The sequence below is a fragment of the Sceloporus occidentalis genome, unplaced genomic scaffold (genome assembly GCF_023333645.1).
Source record: "Sceloporus occidentalis isolate IW3139 unplaced genomic scaffold, rSceOcc1.0.p SCAF_5, whole genome shotgun sequence".
Lineage (NCBI taxonomy): Eukaryota > Metazoa > Chordata > Lepidosauria > Squamata > Phrynosomatidae > Sceloporus > Sceloporus occidentalis.
In genome coordinates, this window is record NW_028316985.1 from 54,991,867 (window position 1) to 55,015,632 (window position 23,766).

Consider the following 23,766-nt stretch of genomic DNA (forward strand, 5'->3'; position numbering starts at 1 on the left):
CCCTTAACCTGAAGTAGTGACAGATTCTGCAAATTCCTAAGGAAACAGATCTCTGCCCTTTATAACCAGATAATCAGAGATGAGTCAGAAATCAAAGCCCACAGATAGATATTAGTTTTATTCCATGCCTTTGAAAGAGATCAGGAGATACCACATAACCCAGTACACATTTGCATGTACATATTGTTCTTCTTTTTTTAAAAGGCCCTCCTGAGATCCTTTCAACTTGTTTAAACAATTCCTTTAAAAGCTGCTGTTAGCTTTATGTGGCTTTATGAAGACCTTCCTGCAAATCTTATCAAAGGCAAAGGAAAGACAATTCTTACACAGGAGGAAAAAGTAACAGTGCTCTTAATTAATGACTGAAATTCAGAACATGGCACTGATGGGGAAACTTGAGAAATGGTTTCACTTATAGGAAGTATCCCAGAATTGCTACTACACAGTCTGTGGTTGTTGCAAGATCTTCAACTAGCAAAGTTAGTGTCTAAGCCATGGTAGGGGCAGCTTTTATCTGATATAGCAGCTGTGCCCTCTCCTGGTGATTAGGAGCCTAACCACCATCATCCATGCTGAAGAAGCTTCTGGGACAGATTTGTATAATATGCTTTATGCTGAGATACCTCTAACAGCAATTTTAGGTGTTACAGGATTCCACAGACCACCTCTTGACAAGAATGGGGAAGTGAGAACATATTCAGCATCACACAATTAGCCATTAGTTTCTCAATGCATGCCAAGGAGCTGTTTTTTTCCTATAAAGTAAAAGATAGGAAACACCTAAAGTTCAAAGCAGGACTGGGCAAATGTGCCCTTCAAATGTTTTTGAAGAACATTGGCCATGCTTCCTCACCACTAGACATGAATTAACTTACTAACTGGATTATACCAAATGTTCAAAATGGAAGCAAAATGAGGGCATGTTGCAATTTGATCCAAGAAGACTTCTGATGTCTCTTGGAAGTATTTCTTCCACATTTGACAAGCTGCAATGATGGGCATTTTCATATGGTGGCTTTGAAACTCCTACTCAGGTAATAAGAATTTTCTAATGTAGTTCGATTATTGAGGCCCACAACTTGAATACTGCCACACCTGAGAACTCACTACATAACTTTTATCATAACTCTTATACCATCTCCCTGTCTGTTTGGTTAGTAGTTAAAGCAATGACAACTATTTGCCCATCAATCCCATTGAGGGCAAGCTGTCTTTTGCACTGTTTGATTTCAGAATTCAGAGGTTCCTGTTTGGAAAGAAAGAGGAATATGCAAGCAAAATAAGAAAAAACAGGGATATGTTTTGGAAAAGCTTCCTCCAGCACTAAACACAATTGGCAGGTAAGGGCCCCAGTGAATAATGAGTCACTCAGAGCTTCATGATGAAGCCCTAATTATTTCCAAGGATGGTAGAGGAAGGGAGCAAGACCTTCCGTGCAGTCAGCCCTGATGCTCTTCATTTAGCTTCAAAACTAAGAATATCACGAATACATCAAGACTGGGAAAATTTTGGCCCTCTGAATGTTTTGGAGTGATAGTGTTGGACTCCTAGAATCCTGTTCCCTTTGGCCATGCTGATTGGAACTTTGTTGAGCTGGAGTCATAGCTGGAACTGGTCAAGAAGGCCATCTAATCCAACCTCCTGCCATCCAATCTACATTTAAAGACCTGTCAGTAAAGGGAACCCACTATGCTTGCAGTGATGGGACACATGGGTAGTGGTGGGACACTGTGGCTTAGTGGTTAAGACACCAATTCTAACAATTGAAGTCTGGCAGTTCAAGGCCCAAGCACTGCATGATGGGGTAAGCTCCTGTCACTAGTCCCAGTTTCTGCCAACCTTGCAGTTCGAAAGCATGCAAATGTAAGTAGATGGACAGGTACCACTTTGGTGGGAAGGTAACAGCATTCCGTGCACATGACCATGGAGTCATCTTTGGACAGCACTGGCTCTTTGTTTTAGTAATGGACATGAGCACAACCTCCTACAGTCAGTTCTGACTAGACATTCATGTCAAGGGGAAACCTTTACCTTTTACCTTACCATACTCTCAGGTAGTCTATTCAATGGTTAAATAGCTCTTTCTAACAAGAAGTTATTCCTAATGTTTATGTGGCATCTTTTCCTTGTAATTTGAATTCACTGGTTTGTGTTCTCCAGAGCAGCAAAAAGCAAGCTTGCTCTGTTTTCTACATGACATCCATTCAGATACTGAAGATAGCTATCATGTCACTTATCAGTTATCTCTTTTCAATGCTAAACATACACAGCTCCCTATGGCATTCCTCATAAGGCTTGGTTTCCAGAGCTTTGATCATGTTGGTCACCCAAAACATTTCTATGGTCAGAGTTTTCTCACTCCAGTTGTACACCCCTGCCAATATTTACCAAACAATCTAAAGCCCACATTTCCAGCTACGCTTTTGAAAGTTGAATTCTTTTATACTTTTGTTAGGCAGCTGCAATCAGTTATTGTTTATTTTTCTTCAACTCATGTTATTATTTTTTTAAGAGTTCGTGATTTTGTTGTGATATTCATTTTGATTTGTTAGTTAAGCCTGGAATGCTAAAGATTGTAGGCTAGAAGTGTATTCTGTTAAAAGGTATGGCTTATACAGTTTTTAAAAGAAACAATGTTATACCCAAAGTAATTATATCTTATAATGGTTATAAACTAATGCATTTTTGGCAATTTAAGGCAAAACAACAGCTATACTTTCATCCAGTCTTTTAGGAAAGCTTGTGATTGAATTTTCATCCCCAATGAATTGTGTTAATCAGGTCAGGATTCCACCCACACAGATGTCTTCACTAATTTGATTTCTTCTTTCTATGTTACAATATATTATAATGTACAAAAGCAAATATAGGCACTATGACCTATGTTAATTAACTAATCACTTCAGTTACTCCTAAAGACTACAGAATTCATTTTGATAGGGTTTTTCCCCTTTCTCTCCCTGCTGCCACCCTCCTCCTCCTCCTCCTACTCTGGCAGATCACAGATTCACAGCATGAGCGATTGAACTTCAGCCGCGGACTGTGATTGCCTATTCTGCAATTTCTTAATGATGATGATGTTTCCCTCTGAAAATAGCAGACATAATGAGCATGCAAATGCTTTGTCAGGCTCACATTATTCTCTTATTAACTTGAATATCAAAATCTATTACGTTTTTGTGCCAGAAAGTTGACATGCTGGGTAATGCTCATTATACAAGCTCTTCGAAAACATCACCATAAAACATCCAGGATGCGCTTGTTATATACTTCAGAATTTCTCAGTTCTTGCGTGTATTTTCTTTATACATCTTTCTGATGTTTTGGACTGGTGAGAAGAGCAAACTGTTGGAAGAAATCTGTTAACTTACTGTTAATGTACAGAAAAATAATAATAATTCCCAACACTTTTCCTGGGCTGGTGCCCTCTAGATGCCTGAGAGACCAGGGTTCACCTCCTCACTTGGTCAAGGGAATTCATTGATTAACCATGGGCAAGTCTCATTCTCTCAGCCTCCAAGGAAGGCAATGGTAAGCAAATGATCTTTTTTATAGGACTTCAAAGCCATACTGTTGTATTGTGTAGGCCCTTTCAATATAAATCAGAGTTGGACGTGGCTGTACAGAACCAATATGGTGTAGAATTGGATTAGGATTCAGGGAGACCAGGGTTCACATCCAAAATCAGCTGCCTGATGCTCACTCTGTTTAATTGTAGGACCAGCCTAGCTGAACCATGCAAGTGTTTTGTGCTTCTGAGCATCGAAAATTTAACTAATATTTTCCAAACAGGAATTGCAAGATCATATGCAGTTACTCTATCCACAGCTATTAGAAGTCAAGAGTAGCAGTGATGCAGAATTGCAGTGGTTCTGTATATTCATTACATATTTTATCTCCAAAGTCACAAAGAGCAACAACACTAACCATATAGGCTACACTAGTTATTCCTCCAAGATTTTTAAACCTTATTGTTCACCGTACATTTCAGCTGTCTGTTATCAATGTGTTGATTGACTGCAGGGTTGCCAAATGGAATGAAAGATGGGACATCTGTCCGTTTCACAGTTGTGCAGAAAATGAAATTTCAGCAGGGCTTCCTTGTCAGCTGCAGAAATTCCCCTTTCCACACAATCTTGAAAGAGACAGGACAACTGTCCCTTATGTCAGTTGGCAACCCTAAATTGTATTTTATTTGCTCCTATATGACATCACTCTCTGCTTTTATTAATAAATGATGTTACTTTTTTTCACTTTGGTACCTACCCAGAGGTACCTATGTGCCAATGGTAGAGTATAAAAATGTAAAAATATTTTAACCACATTTGGCTTACACAAGAGCTATGAGTCGGAGGGAACATTGTGTGATAAGTATCACCAAAGGTGCGATTTTATTACTATAATAATGGTTTAAAAGCCATGTGTAGTAATCTCCTTAACCAATTTTAGCACTTGCCTCTTCACAGAGCACCAAAGTATTTGGGAAAGCCACAGTAAAGACATCATAGGTCTGAGATGCCCATACCACATGGGTGTGGATGTGATACTGGTGAAACAGTTTTGCTCTTCAGATGAATCAGTGGCAGTCCATATTTCAACTGCCAGTGTGGCATAGTAGCTAGGTGAATAGCAAACAATTAATGAGGGATTCTGGGATTTGTAGTCTACATAAGTAACTTTTTCAGGCTGTTCCTATGACCTTTTCTTAGTGTACAGAAGCAGCAGCTGCAATATTTTGCAGTTGAAAAGAAGGGCAGGCTTGCAATGCGTCTATTATCAGGCCAAGTACTTCAGGCCAACACATTCACATTACATATCTCTGAAAGCTCAGCTCCACCTGCTATGGATTGTTTTCATTTATTCTGAATACAACCAATATTCTGTTGACTTAAAAGCTAAGGCAATGTTCATTCTTTGGATTAAAGAACTATGAGAAATACATATTTGTCTGACAATGTGCTATTAAAGTTTTCTAAGTAAAGGATCTTCATAGCAACAAGATATCTCTTTACATGAAGGACCATCTTGTCCTTCAAGCACAGGTTAGGAATTACAAGTTTCAGACATATTTGATCATTTCAGCCAAATCAGGAGAAGGAATTTTAAAAACCTGATGTGACTAACTAATACACTCGCCTATTGCTACTCACAGATCAGATGGAATTTGTAGTCCTTGCTGTTCCTGGATAGCTGGGAGTCTGGATTCCTTTGTCCAGCTTCCACATGCCTTGCTGACCAGACATTTTGGCTCTAGGTGATATTTTGTCAGAAGGTCCTCACGGTCTGTTTAGAGAGAGCCAGAGAAAAGGGAGCCCTTATGGTGCTTCAAGGCATTTTATTACCTCTGCTCAGAAGCATCTTGAAGGTTTGCAATTACTATCTCATCATCATGACACTGAGCCTCATTAAAATGTAACTGAACCTCTGCACTCATTTTAACCTTTTGTTACCCAGGAAGAGGTTTCAGATAATGGGAAGGATTTGGAAAGGACTAGTGACATCTGTCTGGAAAGCAGAACATATGAAAAGGATCTAGGATTCTTTGCAGACCGCAAGCTAAACATGAGTCAACTGTGTGATACAACAGCCAAAAAGCCAGTGCACTTCTGGACTGCATCAACTGAAATATAGTATCCAGACAGAAGAAAGTAGTGTTATTATTCTAGTCTGGTTTGATCAGATTTCATTTGGAATACTGTGTACAGGTCTGGGCATTTTGTTCAAGAAAGATATCAAGAAACCAGAACATGCCAAAAAGAGGGCAACCAAGATGGAAATCAAGCCCTATGAAGAACATCTTAGGGAGATAGGTATGTTCAGGTTGGAAAAGAGAAGACTGGAAAGGTGACATGATATCTAGCTTTAAATATCTGTAGAGATGTCATGTAGAATATGGAGTAAATTTATTTTCTGCTGCTCCAAACACTAGAACATGAACCAATAGAATCTAATTAGAGTAAAAGAAACTCTAAACATTTGGAAGACTTTATTGACAGAAAAAGCTTTAACTGTGTATTCCTACATGGCAAAGGATTGGACTGGATGGCCCATGTGGTCTCTTCCATTTTATAATTATATGATTCTATGATCTATGATTCTAAGAGGTGTTTGACAGTAGAACAGACTCTTCCAACTCTCTGATTCTATGATTCTATGATTCTATAACAGGTTCCTTGTAGCCCCTTCCTATTCTAAGATTCTATGATTCTATGAAGAAAGGCTTTTAAAAAAAAAAAAAAAAAGACAAGGTTAAGAAAAAAATTACCAGAAAACTGAACTTTTAAGCTTTAAGAAAGCCCCAGATTCATTAGGGTGACAATATAGTCAAATGAAAAGTTATTTAATTTTCTCTCATGAGTGAAAATGTTCATCAGTTTTCTCATGTGCACAATTGTATTGGCACATGTAAGCAAATATATGAAGATACAAACAGGCAGACATTTGCCATAGCACTGGCTTCCTTTATAATTCAGTCAAGGCCAAATCATTTATATTTATAAAAATGAGCTCCATAACTATTTGCAAAACTTCAATTTTCTCCATTTTCAGAAGCAATTTATTCCCACAGGTTTCTGCACACAGGCCAGTAAAAAAAAAAGAGCAGAAATTGTTTAGCTTTCATTCCCTGGCAATAGATTAAAATGTCACAATAATTGTTACCAAGAAAGAAAGGAGGGGGTTGGAGTTTTTAATACATTAGAGAAGAGGTTGAAAAGCAGCTTCAAAGTAGAAGGAGAAGGGGGGAAAACTTGAAAGAGTTTAATGTAGCCAATTAGTGCCTGACAGCAATTTCTTTAATTGGACAGATTTGTAGATAGTGCTGTAGAGAAAGAAGCAGAAGACTGGTACACAAAACCCTGCCTTCTTAATTTCTAGAATAATGGACTTTAAGTTTTTGACCTAAATACTGAAATTAACAAATAAAAGAAGGGGGTTAAGTATACCACCACTACAAAAGTATAGCCCCACAAACTCTGATGTTGAAAAGAGATTCTACCTGAACATTAGGAAGAACTTACTGATGGTAAGAGCTGTTCGACAAAATACGCTGCCTTGGAGTGTGGTGGAGTCTCCTTCTTTGGAAATTTTTAAACAGAGTGAATGACCATCTGTCAGGAGTGCTTTGATTGTATATTCCTGCATGGCAGGGGGTTGGACTGGATGGCCCTTGTGGTCTCTCCCAACTTTGACTGTATGCACCAACCATAGTGGTAGACGTGCATATGGTGGTATACAACACAGACACCATTTTTAAATGTGTTGTCATCCAAAGCCCAATGGGCACCTGTCTGAGGGTCCTCATGCATTTTCCATGCACCTAAAGAGACTGTCCATTGTAAGTGCAAAGCATTGTCCAGCTCTTTGAGGAAAAAACTAATAAATTCTTGCATGTGTAAAAGTTCAGATAGACATCAAAGCTGCTTATCACTTTCATAGAACCAGCAGAAAGAATTAGGATATTGTTCTGTTATGGTGGTATGTTGGGATATAGCAACTTCGCATGCTGAGACCTTCTAGTAATCCATGTCTATGGTATCTATTGCCCACTAACAACCCCTACTCATTGCCCCTCCTCATTTCCTGTTTACCCATGAGGACACCTAACCTTTTGTTCTCGAGAAGAAGAAAGCAAGGATGAGTCGCCATTAGCACTAAACTTACCTACTAATCTGCTTTCCTGTGTCCGGAGGTGATGAAAGGATGCTGGGGTAGCACCTTTCTGGGATGCATGTTTTCTACCTCATTTTTCTTGCAACATGAAGCTAGACCTGTGTATCTCTTCATACACATGATTTTGTAAGTAAACTTATTTCTTTTTCACTTTTAACCAAGTGACTGTGTTTTTACTGGGGACATGTGGCTGGGAGAGGAGTGGAGCTAGTTGAGTTTTTCCTGCTTACCTCATATTCCGCTATGTAAACTCTGCTAGTAAGATTAAACAATCTTGCTTACTTTCCTGAGTTTCTAATGATCCTCAAGAAAGAACTACATTTCCCAACATGGTATAAGTCCAACATTTGTTGTTCTTGTTGTTGTTAATCACCTTCAAGTCGATCTCAACCAATGGCAACTTGTGCATGAGACATCTCCAAGACTGCCTGTCCCCCACTGTTCTGCTTAGTTCCTCCAAAGCAGGGGTAGGCAATCTTTTTGAGCCGGGGGCCGGGTTGCTGTCCCTCAGACAACTGGGGGGCCGAGGCCAATAAATAAATAAATAAATAAATTTTTTTAAAAATTAAATATATAAATAAACCAGGACAAATGTAGGACAAAATTTTCAAATGAAAGACACTTTTTTAAAAAAAAATGGAGGACACGTGAAAAAATTTGCTGATTTTTAAAAAAATGTTAATATAAATGCATGTTTCTGAGGCTTCTATAGACAATTGCCCCCCAAAGGCCCCGATGGCAATCAGCGGCAGGACTGGGCTGGGGCCGGTCCCAAGGCCTTGCTGGGCCGCATCCGGCCCGCGGGCCGCAGGTTGCCTACCCCTGCTCCAAAGTCATACCCATGACTTCCTTAGTAGAGTCCATCCAGCTAGCATGCGACCTTCCTCTCTTTCTATTTCCTTCCACCTTTCCTAGCATTATTGTTTTTTCCAATATGTCATGTCTGAAGTATGATAGTTTTGTCATCTTGGCTTCCAGGGAGATTTCTGGCTAGTTTTGTTCTATTTCTTTTGGTTTGTCTTTTTGGCTGTCCACAGAATATTCAGCACTCTTCTCCAGCACCATATCTTGAATGAATTGATTTTCTTCCTATCTTGTTTCTTAATACAGTTTTGAAATTAATTAATTAATCAATCAATCAGCCATTGTAGAAGTTAAAATTCTCTATCAACCTCATGCATTTGCCAGCTCCTTCTAGAAAAACTAACTTTTACCTGCTGCAACCTGCTCCCGACGTGATCATTTCCTGGCTGGTAGAGAGCAGACAGAATGGCAGAGAAGTGCCTGGCTGTGTTCTTACAGCTGGAAGAAAGCACTGACATCATTCTCTGGGACATTTATAAGATTCCTGGGAAGTCTCAGATGATGCTTCATTGCTGCACCCTGCTATATTATATACTGCATGCTATAAGAACATAGCTGGATGCTTCTCTGCTATCCACAAATACACTCTCTCTACCATCCAGTCAATGGCCATGTGGGAAGACTGCAACAGGTAAAATGTAGATTGGTGCAAGAGAGGAAATGTGGTACAGTTCTACTTGGTGGAACTTCATGCTACATCTCCCTGTTGATTTTTGTACTTTTTTATCACAATATGTCCAAATTCCTGCTTGGCTGATCTGCTTTTCATGGCACATACAGTAACTGCACATTGACCGTGTGTTTTCTGCATTATTAGATGCTTCGTTAAAAACCACCTGGAAACTAGCACTGCAGATTTCTTCATTATTTGTAATCTGAAGGCAGAAAGGTTATTTTTGGATTATAACTCCCAAAATTCCCCTCAGACATCATGCCTATTGTGGATGAAGGATTTTAGAACATGTAGTCCAAAAAGTAACTTTCCCAAAGTCTTCCCAAACATTCTATTTATTGAGGGGAAATATATTTCTAGCCATAAGAGCCATAAATGTAGTTCAAAGACTTAAACAATGGACAGTTTTAAATTGTATATGACTCTCTTCATAAAAAGTCTTAAAGAAAGAGGGTTATTTCACGTGCATACCAGTAACTCCTTGTTCCTAGAATACCCTAGGAAACGCTAATACAGATATGAACCACTACTCACATCAGACAGAACTAGCCCACATTGATCTCCCATAACACTGCAATAAATGGTGAGACCAGTTCTCACAATTCATGCTGGAGTTTTTTTGTGTGCTTTTTTAAATCTCTATTTCCACTGACAACACACTGGCACGCACACTGCACTTACAGTGGCATTTCTAAAAGCATATTGGGAGAAAATGTCCAGGATTTTTACTTCAAATTGCTCCAAACCTCCATTCTATAACAGGTTTAAAAAATATGAAGTCCTCCAAATATTGTTGAGCCATAACTGCTGGCATTCCCCACCATTGGCTAAACTGGTTAAGGCTGATGGAAAATGCAGTCCAGAAATAGCTAGTGGTCCACACAGTTCCAGTTTCTGCCTTAGAGGTATTTGAAAAGGCTATAACCTAAAAGCAACAAATCTGTTCAGCTCTTAGAAGCTAAGCAGTGTCAGTCCTGGTTAGTACCTGTATGGGAGGCCAGCAATGAATACCAAATTCTATAGGCTATATTTCAGGGGAAGGAACTGGCAATACCATCTCTCAGTATTCCTTAATTATGAAAACCCTAGGAAATTCATGGGGTCACCATAAGTCAATAGGTATGCATATACACACAAACAGACACATTAGAGAAACTGCTGCTGGAAGGAGGAGGAGGAGGAGGGGAAAGAGGAGGAGAGTGTATGGAAACCACACTTCATCTATTGCCTTCACTGTCTGTAGCCGCTGCCTATGGTCACACACTGTGGATACACAAGCATGCATTGTAGCATACATACACTATAATAAACCAGTCACAGAAAAAAAATGCATCTGGGTTTTTTAGGTTGGGAGAAGCTGGCAGCTTGCTGTGTCATCATACTGAGAAAAACACTTTCTTTGAATAAATGTGACAGATTTCTGAGGATCAAGGAAAGTGCATCCTTTATAACTTAGTGACTCACAGTAGCAAGTTTTTGGACGTCTTCATCAGATGCTCCCAGGGAGGCCAGTCCAATCTCTTGGGAAAACTGGGCAAATTTAGGATCAGCAAGCAGAGGCACATGTCCCAGGAGTTCATGGCATGTATCCCTGCAATGGAATACAAATTACAAATTTAGTACATGTGTAAAAAGTATCATAGGGTACAGTGCACGCAAACCTCTCCAAGGATCCTGAAATTGTTCAGTATGCTTTCTTAAACAACAGCAAAAAAAAAGCCACTAATCTGGCTGTCATAATGGTTAAAGGGCTTAATTACACAGATAAATATTTGATAAACAATTTTGTGAGACTTTGTGTCTCACATATGTATGTATTTGTTATGTAAGTAAAATTTGCCAATTATAGTCCAAATGAAAAAGTTTTACCTTTTGTTGGCGGTAAAAACCTCAAGGAGTTAATGCCTTCAGTTTTGTGGATTTGGGTTTTGTTGCATGTCTTAATTCCAGGAATTAACTCCAGGATCTCAAGGGAAGTTACTTTTCTGTTGCTAATAGAGTTGAAATGTTATTGCCTGTCTTTTATTGCCTTTTGTCCTCAGTCCAAGAATGAGAGCGGCTTCATTGAGATCCCTATTTTAACTGACAACAGCAGTAACATCTTAGAGGGCTCTGACTCAACATTGTCACTTTTCTTCTCCTGTATAATATTTAACATCTTTGCAAAATGAAGAAGCCAACAAAGCTTTTAAAAAATGCATTATGTATTTTGTGACTTTTGGTTGTCTAAATAAAGGTATCACTCTGTTGTGGATTTTGGATTTTGTTGTATATTGCTGTGTGGCCAATGTGTCTACACAAAAATATGTTTCCTGTGTGTGTGCAGGCACACAGATATATTCTTACACCAGACTCAATTGTAGGTTTTTTTAAAAATGTTTGCTTCCCATTCCATTCTTTATTTCCACTGTAATCAAAACAGCAGAATTCAAAAGTGGATCCTTGTGTTATTTGTATCAACCCATCTATATCACAGGGAGGACTGCAAGGAACATACTATGCATGAAGAGGACAATAGAGTAGTAATGTAGCAAGCAGGAGTTTCTGGTTTGTCTTTTTTCTTGTATTCACTTTTCTCTGACAATACAGAAACAGACATGATGAGGTTATGAAAAGAGCTGAAGCCTTAAAGACTCAGCATCCTTTTCAGTTCTCAGCTGCTGCCTTGTGCTTCTTGAAAAAAAGATCTCACTTTTGGGAATAGGTTTACCCCATTGCTATCTGAACAACAATCCAAATTTTCTTGCATTGTAGGTGGCAAATTCATGTTTCAAAATCCACTGCAATGTCTCCTTCTGTTCGGGACTAAGAGCTCCTCTCAAAAAAGTGTGAGAATACACTTGAGGAAACTGGATTACCTCAGTTGGTTGCTTTTGGAACTTGACTTATTAGATGTTGTAACCTTTTATTTTCAAAAGCAGCAAAGCAGTACTCAAAGCTGAGTAGTAGAATGCATGCTTTGGCTGCAAGGTCAGTTCCTGATATCCAGCAGCACATACTGTATCTAGGGAAGTAAAACTAGGCCAAATCTGGCACAGACGACATCCTACTCTCAGAATTCCTCCAGACTGTTCAAAAACCTCAGGATTTGGTGGGACCTGTATCTGTACATATCTGTGAGAGTATGTGTGTGTGAGAGAGAGATGGTGGTTTAAAGTGTTGGAACAGGGTTCCAATCTCTGCTTGGCCATGGAAACCCACTGGATAACCTTCGACAAGTCACACACTCCCAGCATCAGAGGAAGGCGGGATCAACACCCTTCTGAACAAATCTGGCCAAGAAAACCCCATTTGGGGTTTTGGGTCTCCTTAAATGCCCTTAAGTCAGAAAAGTCATTTTAAAAAATGAAATAACAACAACATAGATGGGTAGGTAGGTAGGAGATTTTCTTACAGGGAAAAAATGGGAATAAAAAGCATATTCCCGAAAAATCATGTGATGGTGCTGAACATTTTCATACACATCGCGCTGATCCTAGACTTCTCCCGGGAAGAACCAGGAATGCTCCAGCAACAAACCCTTCAAGGGGAAGTCCCATGAAGGGTTTGTTGCTGGAGCATTCCTGGGTCTTAGAAACATGGATGTTTATCACACTATACTCTTAAAGTGCTACTATTCCACTTTGACTCCTCTAGCTGCCTCCTGTTGCATTCTGGGATTGGCAGTTTTAAGGAGGGGTATTTAGAATTCTCAGGCAGAGAACTTCTCTGCCTGAGAATTCTAAATACCCCTCCTTAAAACTGCCAATCCCAGAATGCAACAGGAGGCAGCTAGAGGAGTCAAAGTGGAATAGTAGCACTTTAAGAGTATAGTGTGATAAACATCATAGAACCATAGAATCATAGAGTTGGAAGAGACCACAAGGGCCACCCAGTCCAACCCCCTGCCATGCAGGAAATCTCAATCAAAGCATTCCCGATAGATGGCCATCCAGCCTCTGTTTAAAGACCTCCAGGGAAGGAGACTCCACTACACTACACTCTTCCCAACCTGAGACAAGTCATGGATCAGCGTGACGTCACCTGCAAAACTTCAGCATGATTGCATGACTTTGCTGGGAGTATGCCTTTTACTCCCGGCTTTTATCCCCATCAGAAAATCTCCACAGATAAATAAATAGACAGATAGAACATTCTTCCTATACTGTTTCTTTTCTCTATTGCTCCAGTACTAGTTGCATGTTTTTATATCCACTGATGGGGTTGCAATTTTTTTCTGTCCCAGAAGTCTCCAATACAGGGCAGGATGCATGTGACATGTCTGTACCCATTGCCTCATTTCCCCCTACTATGCTTTTGGACAGTCCCACAAGTGACATATCAAATGGGGGCATGACCTTCAACCTTTGCAGTTCATATCAGTACATATGGGCCATAGGAAAATTACAAAGTTAAAAATGACCTTTCTTTTGTAACATTATGTATGTTTTATTATTTAATTATGGGCTGTCTTTTTATTTTTATGTTTTTTTATATAGTCTCTGAAGAAGGCCATAAAATAGCTGGAACACATTTGTCTTTCTCTATAATGAAGCAGACTCTCTATAATAAAGCATCTATTGAGCACTTTGAGATGTGTCTACATTTTTTCCAGTGGATTTCATTGGGTGCTCAGCAGTTTTTGTCTGTGGTCAAACATTCAAAACAAAGTTTCCCCATTGACCAGCATTCTCTCTTTATATTTCTAGAATTTCCTTTTTTCCTCCCTTTCGGAGTTATAGTGCTGAAGTGGTATAGCCTGTCATATCAGCACTATGACTATACAAAAAACTTATTTAGAAGAAAAGAAAGAATATTAGAGAATAGAAATAATGTGTGAGAGGAGAATGTTATCTTCCAGTTACCAGATAGAAAGTTGTTGTTTTTTTAATTCCTTAAAAAATGATACAATGCTAAAGTGGTGAATCCTTATATCGTTTTAGCAATATGATCACACAAAAAAATTAATCAGAAAACAGAAATAGAAAATAGAAATCATGTGGAAGACTGGTAATGTGGATACTAGGAGAAGAGTGTATAGGAGTATATAGGATTTTATATGATGAAATTATTATTTCTGTTCCTGCATCCCTCTGTGCTCTAAATAGGGGTTGAGTTCATGTTGGGAAAGGTGAGGATGGAGGGAAACCAACCAACAAGACAGCTTAATCATATTTCAAGTGGGGGGAAGGTAATGCACAGATCAAGGGTAGTACAGTATTAAAATCTACTATGACCAGCAGGAAACAAGAAGCAAAAAGCTGTTGGATGCAGGAACAGAAACAATAATTTGAGTACATAAAATCTTGAAATATTGTACAATACCACAACATTTATCAGAATGTTTGAGGAAGAGGCCTCAGTTATGCACATCAGTGATATGTATTTTATCTGGAAAACTGGGTTCAAAGCTGTGTTTGGCCATGGAAATCCACTGAGTACCATGGGTACATAGTGTTTTTATCATGGACTAGGCTGGTATTCAGTAGTAGCACCCCAGATAGAAGTGGCAACCAGAGTGTTGAACGTTGAGGAGAAGAAGAAGGTGATTAGACCAGGTCAGTTGCTAACTTCCCTATCTCTTCCTCCTATAGTGTCACTTACCATGCTCATTAAGCCCTGTTCCATACTAACCATTACCCCAAATTTCCTTGCTTGGTATCCCAAGCCAACTATGGTTTATATGCAATATTTAGTCTACAGCATTTTAAAAAGTGCAGATACAGCATAAATTACAGTGAAACAAATTACTTGATCTTAAAGTACAAGTGCTATACATAGAGGAAATAAATATATAAATAAATAGCAGCATTGTACAAAAAGCAAGACAGGGGCCATTATCAGAACAAGATCTTGGCAGCAAATGTGACACTGGGGGTCATGTGGTTCTTAGATGCAGTCTCCTGGCCTTTTGTGTTCAGAAAGGATGCCCTCCAAGCAGTAGGGTTAAAGTTCTATTATACAAAGTGGCACTTTCTGCTGCACAGATGAAAGCCAGATGGCAACATGTTCAAACAATTCTATTTAATAATTGATCAGCTATCACAGCAGGCCTGGACCTTTGCTTCAGAAAAAGATAAAGTAGAGAGTTAGCCAACCTTTTGTGCTCTGTGACTATCCAGCTTCCCTGGGGCCTGCTCACCCTGCCTGCTGGTTTGTACCTTCATACTTATAAATACAGAAAAGAAGGCAAGGTGTAAAAAGCATATACCTGCCAGTTGCTCCTTTCCCTCTCTTTGTGCAAGAGGTCTTGAGACATTAGCTTAATTTCACAGACATTGCCCCTCTGTTTAAAAAAGTTAAAAGGGAAACTTGCAGCAACTTTGAGACTGGAAAAAAAGAAAATTCCAGCATAAGTTTATGTGGTGCATCTGAGAAAATAAACTGGAGTCCACGAAAGCTTATGCCAGAAAATTAATTTTCTCAGTGAATCTCAAATAATTTATTTATATCTTTTTATGCTGATCTAGACTGACATGGTTATGTCTCCGACTATTGCTCATCTGCACAGGTACACCATTAATAGTATGTGTGCATTGGAAGGGGGCTAAAGGAAGACCTGGCCTCAGACAAAGGAGACAGGCACAGTGCAAACATACAGGATTTGGACATTGTGGCCTAGCCTCAGATGTGAGCCATGAGAGAGGTTCATTAGAGCAGAACCATGCTCTGCAAATTTTCTGAGTTAAAATAAAACAGTGATTCCCAACCACGGTTCTGATGAGCCACATGCAATTCTCAGGTGTTCTGTGGCCGCTCCAGGAAAATGAAAGAAGTAAAAATTGAATAAAATTAAAGAATATGACTATACTCCCAAACACCATTAACCTGTAAAACATAGGGTAGGCCACTTAGGGTCTCCACCGTAGAGGTGAGGGCTCCATGAGTCAAAAAGTTTGGGAGCCCCTGAAATGAAAGAAAGGGGGAAATTGTTTAGGTTTCATGTCTAGGAAGACTGTCAGATGTTCTCTTAAAAGGCTGGCTGGAAGTGACCCTGTGAGTTAGTGCATTAGATGATACTTGATGAACAGGTAGTGTGTAGAATTCTAAAAGTGCAGTGTGCACTAAACAAAGATTTCTAGTATATCAAACATAAAGTTAAGATCTAGGCTTCTGACTGGATAATCAATGTGGTGCATGGGTGGCAGGAGAAAATAAAAAAAGGTAAGTCAGAGCCACAAAAATCAAGCTGCTTTTTAGCATGCCTCTAACCCTGTCGAAGATGATGTTTAAATAAAAAGTGGAAGATCATCCCTGATAGCCTTGACATGCCACCCTAAAATGCAGATTCACAATGGTAAGGAAGATCTAATGCAGTAGTCCCCAAACTGTGCTCTTTAAGGGATTTTGGACTTCAGCTCCCAGAATCCTAGACTATTGACCAACATGGCTGAGGCTTCTGGGAGCTGAAGTCCAAAATCTCTTAAAGGGCACAGTCTTGGAACCACTAGTCTAATGGTAGGATAGATAGTATATGCCTACATGCTATTCATATGGAAGCTTATCGCATGGACTAAAAACCCGACTGCACCCCAATGGGATGCAGCCAGGTTTCGGGATACAGGTAAGAATTATCACATGTAATTTTCCACTGATTCCACTGAGCGAGTACAGCCTGGCTGCATCCCAGGTCCCAGGCATGCTTCAGAGGCTGCTTTTCAAAGTTGGAAAGCTCCCAGCTTTAAAAAGTAGCCTCCGAAGCACGCCCTGGACCCAGGCTGCATCCAGGCTGCACTCACCCAGTGGAATCTGTGGTGAATTACATGAGATAATTTCTGGCTGCATCCTGCAATCTGGCTTTATCCTATTGGGATACAGTCAGGGTTTTTGTCCATGCGATAAACTCCATAGTTAAGATTTGTTCAAAAATTGTTTAAGATCATTAATTCTTGGGATAGTATTTTATCACGGATAATGGGTTAAGTGTTAAGATGAACGGTCCTGGTAAGCATCTAGATAGTTATATGACTATGTGTAAAATGCCTTACATATAATGTTATAGATTGTAACAAAATGTAAGTGCCTACATGTTGCTATATCTTTGTTTCTCACTGTGGGGAATGTATATGTATATCTATCTATTCATCATATTTATAATAATCAGCATAAAAGAGTAACAAAAGAGCCTATTCCTTCCCTCCATTGTAAATATCCTGGATCTCCAATACTTGAAAAGGTTTAAGTGGAGTGTTCATGTTAACCTGGCCTGCCTGGTTTAACCATTATCATAAACCTGGTGATGAGAAATTGATAAAGGTGACTGTAGACAGAATCCAGAATTGGCTGAGAGGTGGCAAGGACTCTCAATCACTCAGTCTAAGAAACATGGGTGGGAAACCTGTTTCAAAACTTAAGGAGGTAGAATCATAAATGTCACACTGAATGCTTTGGAGGAAAGGCAGATTACAAATGCAATACTAAGTTATGACCAATGATACTCACGGTTCAGGAGTATAAAGCGGATCAGAGCCATGGCGTACATATTGGGTACAGTGGAAAACTCGATAGGCAAGGCCTGATAAGAAATCACGAGGTGACAAATATCCAGCAACTGGTCTGACTGTAAATCCGGACCTTTCTGAAGTGGGAGAAAGTACAGAATTATTTGAGAATATATGTCAGTAAGTAGAAAATGTAAGAGATGCTTGACAGAATTTTTGTTTTAAAGGATTACACATTATTTGAAACAAGTATACACTTCTCAGAAAAATTAAAGTCACAAATTGATGTAGATCAGTAGGCTGAAAAATGCCAAGGTTATTGTACCAATATCAGAACCGTCTTCCTGTTTTATGTAGAGCATCAAACTGAAGACAGATTTTCAGGGCCACATCAAGCTTTACATTTTTTACAGATGCGAACAAAGCATTTTATATGTTATGCACCTGCAAGGTTGTTAACATATTCACCCAGCAAAGCTATCTTGCTAGCTATGTTTTTTATTCAGGTAGAGGCAAAAATAAAATAGATGAGCTGCAGTTTCATGCTGGATTTGCACATGGTGAGAAATATTCTTCTATGAATAACACAGCCTGAGGTACTTCATGAAATCTAATGACAATTTTTTAATGTTAAAATCATCATCAAACATTTCTAAATGACTGTGTGTACTCATGTAAAAGTCTAGAAATTTTAGTCAAAAAACTAAGTTGACTTGTCCCCAGGTCAATGTAAGTACTGTACTGTAACTCTTATTAAAAATAGGAACCATCCCCTGGTCAAAGGAAGGAGTGTAATCTATCCTCAAAACACTGACCCCACTCAACTCTCTCATCCTTGCAGCCTTTAGTGTGAGCATAAACAGTTATGTCTGCTGCAATTTTGCAAGTTCTTTGGCACTGTTTTCTTTTGCTTCATCCTTTAGATCCTTTGTTACATGCTCCTAGGTTTTACTTTCGATTTATTCATGGGTCATATAAAAATCCATAATTTTGGCTCCAAAATCTGCCCAACATGAGGTTGACTTACAGCCAGGTGTATATGGGATATTGGGTTCCAGAAATCATATTGGAATAGGGGGAAGTGGATGCTGAAATCGCGAATGAATTATACTGTTTAGAACAATGAAAAGATTGACCCAATGTACAACAATGGTGAAAAGGGCAAATTCCATGTCATCATTAGGAATCATTAAGAAAAGAGTCCAAAGTGTAACTGCCTGTATCATACCGCCCTTAAATAAATCTACAGCATGAACACACTTTGAATACTTCATACAGTTGAGTTGCTGCTTTTTTTAAAAAAAGAAGAAATACTGTAGATCTGGGAAAGGTACAGAAAAGGATAGCCAAGAGCTACCATGTATGAATACAAAACCTGATGCTGTTCAGTCCCCCCCCCCAAAAAAAAAAAAAAGTGAATAAGGAAGGAAATGATAGAAGTTACAAAGTGAAACACTGCGAAGAGCTTGGAAAGATTATTTTTGAGAGGACAACTATCCATGTCCCCCAGTAAACAAGGCCAGTGGTTAGGAAGCCACTCTTCTCCCTTACTTCTATGAACATAATTTGCAGTAAAACCAGAAAATAGGTGAATATAGGGAGACATGGCAGAGGAATATAAAACTATGCAGAGTGTGGAAAAAACATTGATAGAGTTCCCTTTCTCTCAAAGTACTAAATCCTAGGGTTATCCAGTGAAGCTGAATGGTGACAGATTCAGGACAGTTAAGAGGTAGTCCTTCATTACACAATATATACAGTTGGTGTTCCAAGTGGTAGCAAGATCTGCTTTTATGGGGAAATTTGGACAGTTTTGAACAGCTTTGATAGAGAAATAAATGAAATTCATAGAGGATAACACTATTAGAGGCCACTAGCCTTGGTTTCTGCATTGAGTAAATGTCTAAATGGTTTGAGACTTTGAAACATGAAGGTGTATCTCTCTCTGTATGCCTGTCCAAGAAGTGTGGTTTGTTCAAGGGTTGCACCTCCATCTCCAATCAGTTGGAGCAATGAATTGCCAGAGGATGGGGAGACAGCCTTTTCTGCTATGCTGCCCATATGTAGAACGTCCTTCCCTCAGAAGCCTGAGTGGCATTGACTTCTTTCTTCCCATACCCAAATTAAAACACTTGGTGGGAGGGATATAATTTATTAAAGTTTTGGATCTTATTTTACTTGTTTCCAAAATGTACATGGACATGGTTTGAAACTGTTTTAACCATTTAGGCTGTTTTAGCTTCATGTTATCTGGAAGTTGTATCTCCCTATAACAGGTCTCTTGACTTTTAAATTCCTTGCAAGACAGTTTTTTCTCACTGTCACCACTGCCACAACCCTACCTGGTGAGGACACCTAATGAGATTTTTCAGTGTCTACTCCCTAGCCTGGCCCGCTTTCTCCTCTCCTTTCTCCAGCAGACTGAGATGTTCCTGTTCAAATAGGCTTTTTGTGATTAGCTGTTTTGTTGAAAGATCTTTTAATGGGCATGTATGTGTGCTGTACTTTAACTTATTTTTAAAAAAACAATAAGGATTGTAGTATGACATTTGGAAGGACACAAAACTACTTGTATTTTATCAGTAACAAGGATGGTTGCCTGTAGCTTTCATAATCTTTCTGGATCCCAATGGCCCAACCAGCTTTGGCAATGCCAAGTGGTGATGAGCATTGTCACACAACATCTGAAAGGTCACACACCACCTGTGGTTCAGAATAATAGTGGCTGACAATCCAGATAGTAAGTTTAAGCTAAATGCATGGTTGTTTTCTGTGCTTTCTGAATAACATTTTTCCTGGACAAATGTGTCAAATTCAGATTTCTTCCATTTGAAGGAAAGGTCCCTTCATCAGACATGTCTCTCAACCAAGATGTCCCCAAACTCACAATGACTTTGAAGGGGCAGTTCCTTTCCCATCTTCTTTTCGTAACTCATTAGTTACAGTTTACCATAAAAGGATCCAAGCTTAGTCACCTTCAAAAAATATATTTGACTGTTGTCCTTGGATTGAGATAATACTTTTGAACCTTAAGAGTGCTATTCTACTTTCAAGGAAAAAAAAAGAATTGTACTTCAGTGCCATTCCTCAGGGACTGGAAGAACAATGCAGGAAGCACCTTTGAAAGATATGACCAGGCTCAAAGAGCAGAGAGCCAATTAACGTTAAGTGCTGGCAGCCATAAAGGCAGAATAAAGGAAGGAGTGGGAGTTGGGCAGGTCAGCCTTTCAGACCGTACACTGTATTTTATTTCCAATTGAAAAGTCTTCCACAGGTTCTGATGATTATACTTTGCTGTGACTTTGCAGTACTCATAATGGGGGCAAGGGAGCATGGGAGGGAGGTCAATGTTAAACATTTTATGTTGCTAGAAATATAAGCACTCTGAATCACTGAAAATGGCAGCACTAATAACTTTCTTGTGCCCACAAAGCAGAAGAGATCATCTGGGACGTGTGGGACAAGGAGTGATCCTGAATCATCAACTTGATTGGAACTAAAGAGGAAAGAAGTTTGGCATCTGATTCGCCTTTTTTTTTTTTAGCTAAAAACATGTCTTCATCAGAGTGCTTCCACAGCAGTTCCTGCAGACTGCCCTACATGCACCTTTAGTGAAGTTCTATTTGTTTTATCTTTAAGCATATTGAAATTCCTCTTCAGTCAAAAAAGGCTTCCAAAGAGAGACTTTCAAATAAAAAAAGGCAAGGTACTTCCTGCCCTCGGGTTTACAGTACAAAAGACATAACACAAATGGAGGGAAAGGGTGAGGAGGGGGGACAAAGATAAAGCAAAACTTATTGAAATTAATTGGCCCACATGCTGTCTCTGGAAGGTTATGGGACAGTACCTGCTGCAGATGCTGGGGATGTATGATTGTGAAAGCTGGACAGTGAAGAAAACTCAGAGGGACAGAATCAACCCATATGAAATGGGATGATGGAGGAGAAATCAGAGGAGTCCTGGTGACAGAGTGGTTATAGCTCGATCGTGAAAAGATTTTCATACGACTTTGCGCTTATCCTGTCAGTATCCCATCATTAAACTGTGATTGACCACAATAGCACAAAAGACTTTCACATGTCATAGTGCTTATTCTGTCATTGTCCCGTCACTGAAGTGGAATTGTCCCATCCTTGCCCTTCATTTTGTATTAACAGAAGTACATGTTAATGCAATTCCACTTCACTTACAGTTTAATGACAGGATCAGCATGAATGTGTGAATGTCTTTCACATGATTGCTGTCATGGACGGGATAAAGATGGGCTTTGCTCCCATTTCCAATCTGATAATCTCCTTAGATGAAATTTTTTGTGGGTTTTTTCGGGCTATGTGGCCATGTTCTAGCAGTTACTTTCTGACGTTTCACCAGCATCTGTGGCTGGCATCCAATCTGATCTTAGAAGATGCTTGGTCAGCTCTGATTAGTACTTGGATGAAAGGTCAGCAGCAAATACCAGGTACTATATTTCAGAGGAAGGAAGTGACAATCCCACCTTTAAGTATCCCTTGCCTAAGAAAACCTTACTAAATTCATGGGGTCACCATAGGTCAGCAGGTGACTTGAAGACACATGCTCACACATAGTTGTAATTTATGAAGGTGGCATTTTGTTATCCAGGTACACCAAGTGTAAGTAATATTAGGCTACTCACTTAGTTCTGCCCCAATTTCCAGGCCTCACTTTGGAAGGCAGGCAGGTCCACCAGCTAAGAAAAATGGGGATATGTGCTAGATTTTCTGGGATATGTGCTACATTTCAACCTTCTGTCCAGGAAGAAGTCCAAAGTGTCCCCCATTAATGACTAAGAAGCATTATTTTGTGTGTGTGTGTGTGTGTGTGTGTGTGTGTGTGTGTGTGTTGTGTGCCTTCAAGTCATTTCGAACTTATGGCAAGCCTAAGGTGAACCTATCATGGGGTTTTCTTGGCAAGTTTCTTTAGAGGAGGTTTGCCATGGCCATCCTTTGAGGCTGAGAGCATGTGACTCGCCAAAGCTCATCCAGTGGATTTGATGGCCAAGCCAGGATTTGAACCCTGGTCTCCAGAGTCATAGTCCAGCACTCTAACCACTACACCATGCTGGCTTTCTCATTTGTCTTTATATGAGTGTTTTTAGCTTTTATTTGGTAATGCTGTACATTTTTCTTGAATATCTTACATTTTGCAGGGCCTTGTCCTCCTTTGCAGTGAGGACATCAGGTCATTCTGAGTTAGAAAGGAGACATTAACCTGGAAGACAGCAGCAATGTTCTCAACCGAGAAGCTGGGTCAGAGAAAACTAACAGAGAAGTATTTCAATCTGGTAGCCTTTTCGATGTAGAGCTCCACACTGTGATGCACAAGCTTCTATCTAGTGCCTTTATTACTTGGGGAAAGACAAGACAAAGCTGCAGATGCACCAATATTTCATGAAAACTGGAATACATGTGGCAACATCAGAGTGCAGTCAAGATGGGACAAGATATTACTGAGGAACAAACAAGCTAGGAGATGCTGCAGTGGTTTTCTTTTGCCTGAACCTACTAAGAAGAGTAAGATTCTGTCTCCTCCTGTCCTCTCATTCCTATTGAGTTAACTGAATGCAAACTGCTATGGAATCTTTGACTAAATTTGTAGCAATTGAAAGACAAAGGGGGAAAGGGGAAAAGCAGGATGAGAAGAGAGAAACTGGGACATTTAGAGAACAACTGAAAAGTGGGACAACAGAGGATTAAAAGGGAATGCCCCTGAAAAGTCTGGACAGTTAGAAGACATGGAGTCCATGTCAGGCAACAGTGGCATTCCCACCCAGGGTGTCATCCAATGTGGGGTGAAGGGCTTCCAGGATGTGAGGCTTCCAAGGGTGGGGCCAAAAGGACACTCCCCCACCTTGCTGCCATGGCCCATACCAAAAATTGGAGGAAGTTGCAGGGGTCACCCAATGCAGCTGCACCACTGCATCCCCCCAAGTGATGTCACTGCCAAACAATCTCCTGCAAACCACATGAGAAATCTAAACTCCTAACATTTGGCCTTTTGCATACATCCCACTTCAGGACTTGTATGATCCAGTACACAGAACCTAAGCCTATAAGCCTTAATTCCAAGGACATATGAAGTCCCCTCTTGGGAAGAAAAAATATACAATAGGCAAAGAGG

General features: G+C 39.6%; 1 protein-coding gene across 2 annotated transcripts in view; it reads right to left on the bottom strand.

Moving 5' to 3' along the window:
* The window catches only part of TPH2 (tryptophan hydroxylase 2), a 93,212-nt gene that overhangs the window by 38,178 nt on the left and 31,268 nt on the right, over positions 1-23,766 (bottom strand). For both annotated transcript variants that reach the window (XM_089526814.1, XM_089526816.1), the window contains 2 exons: positions 17,630-17,765; positions 10,673-10,799 (listed from right to left, as the gene is read on the bottom strand). In XM_089526814.1, coding sequence (XP_089382940.1) covers positions 10,673-10,799; positions 17,630-17,765 — 263 coding nt within the window. The remainder of the gene's footprint in view (positions 1-10,672; positions 10,800-17,629; positions 17,766-23,766) is intronic.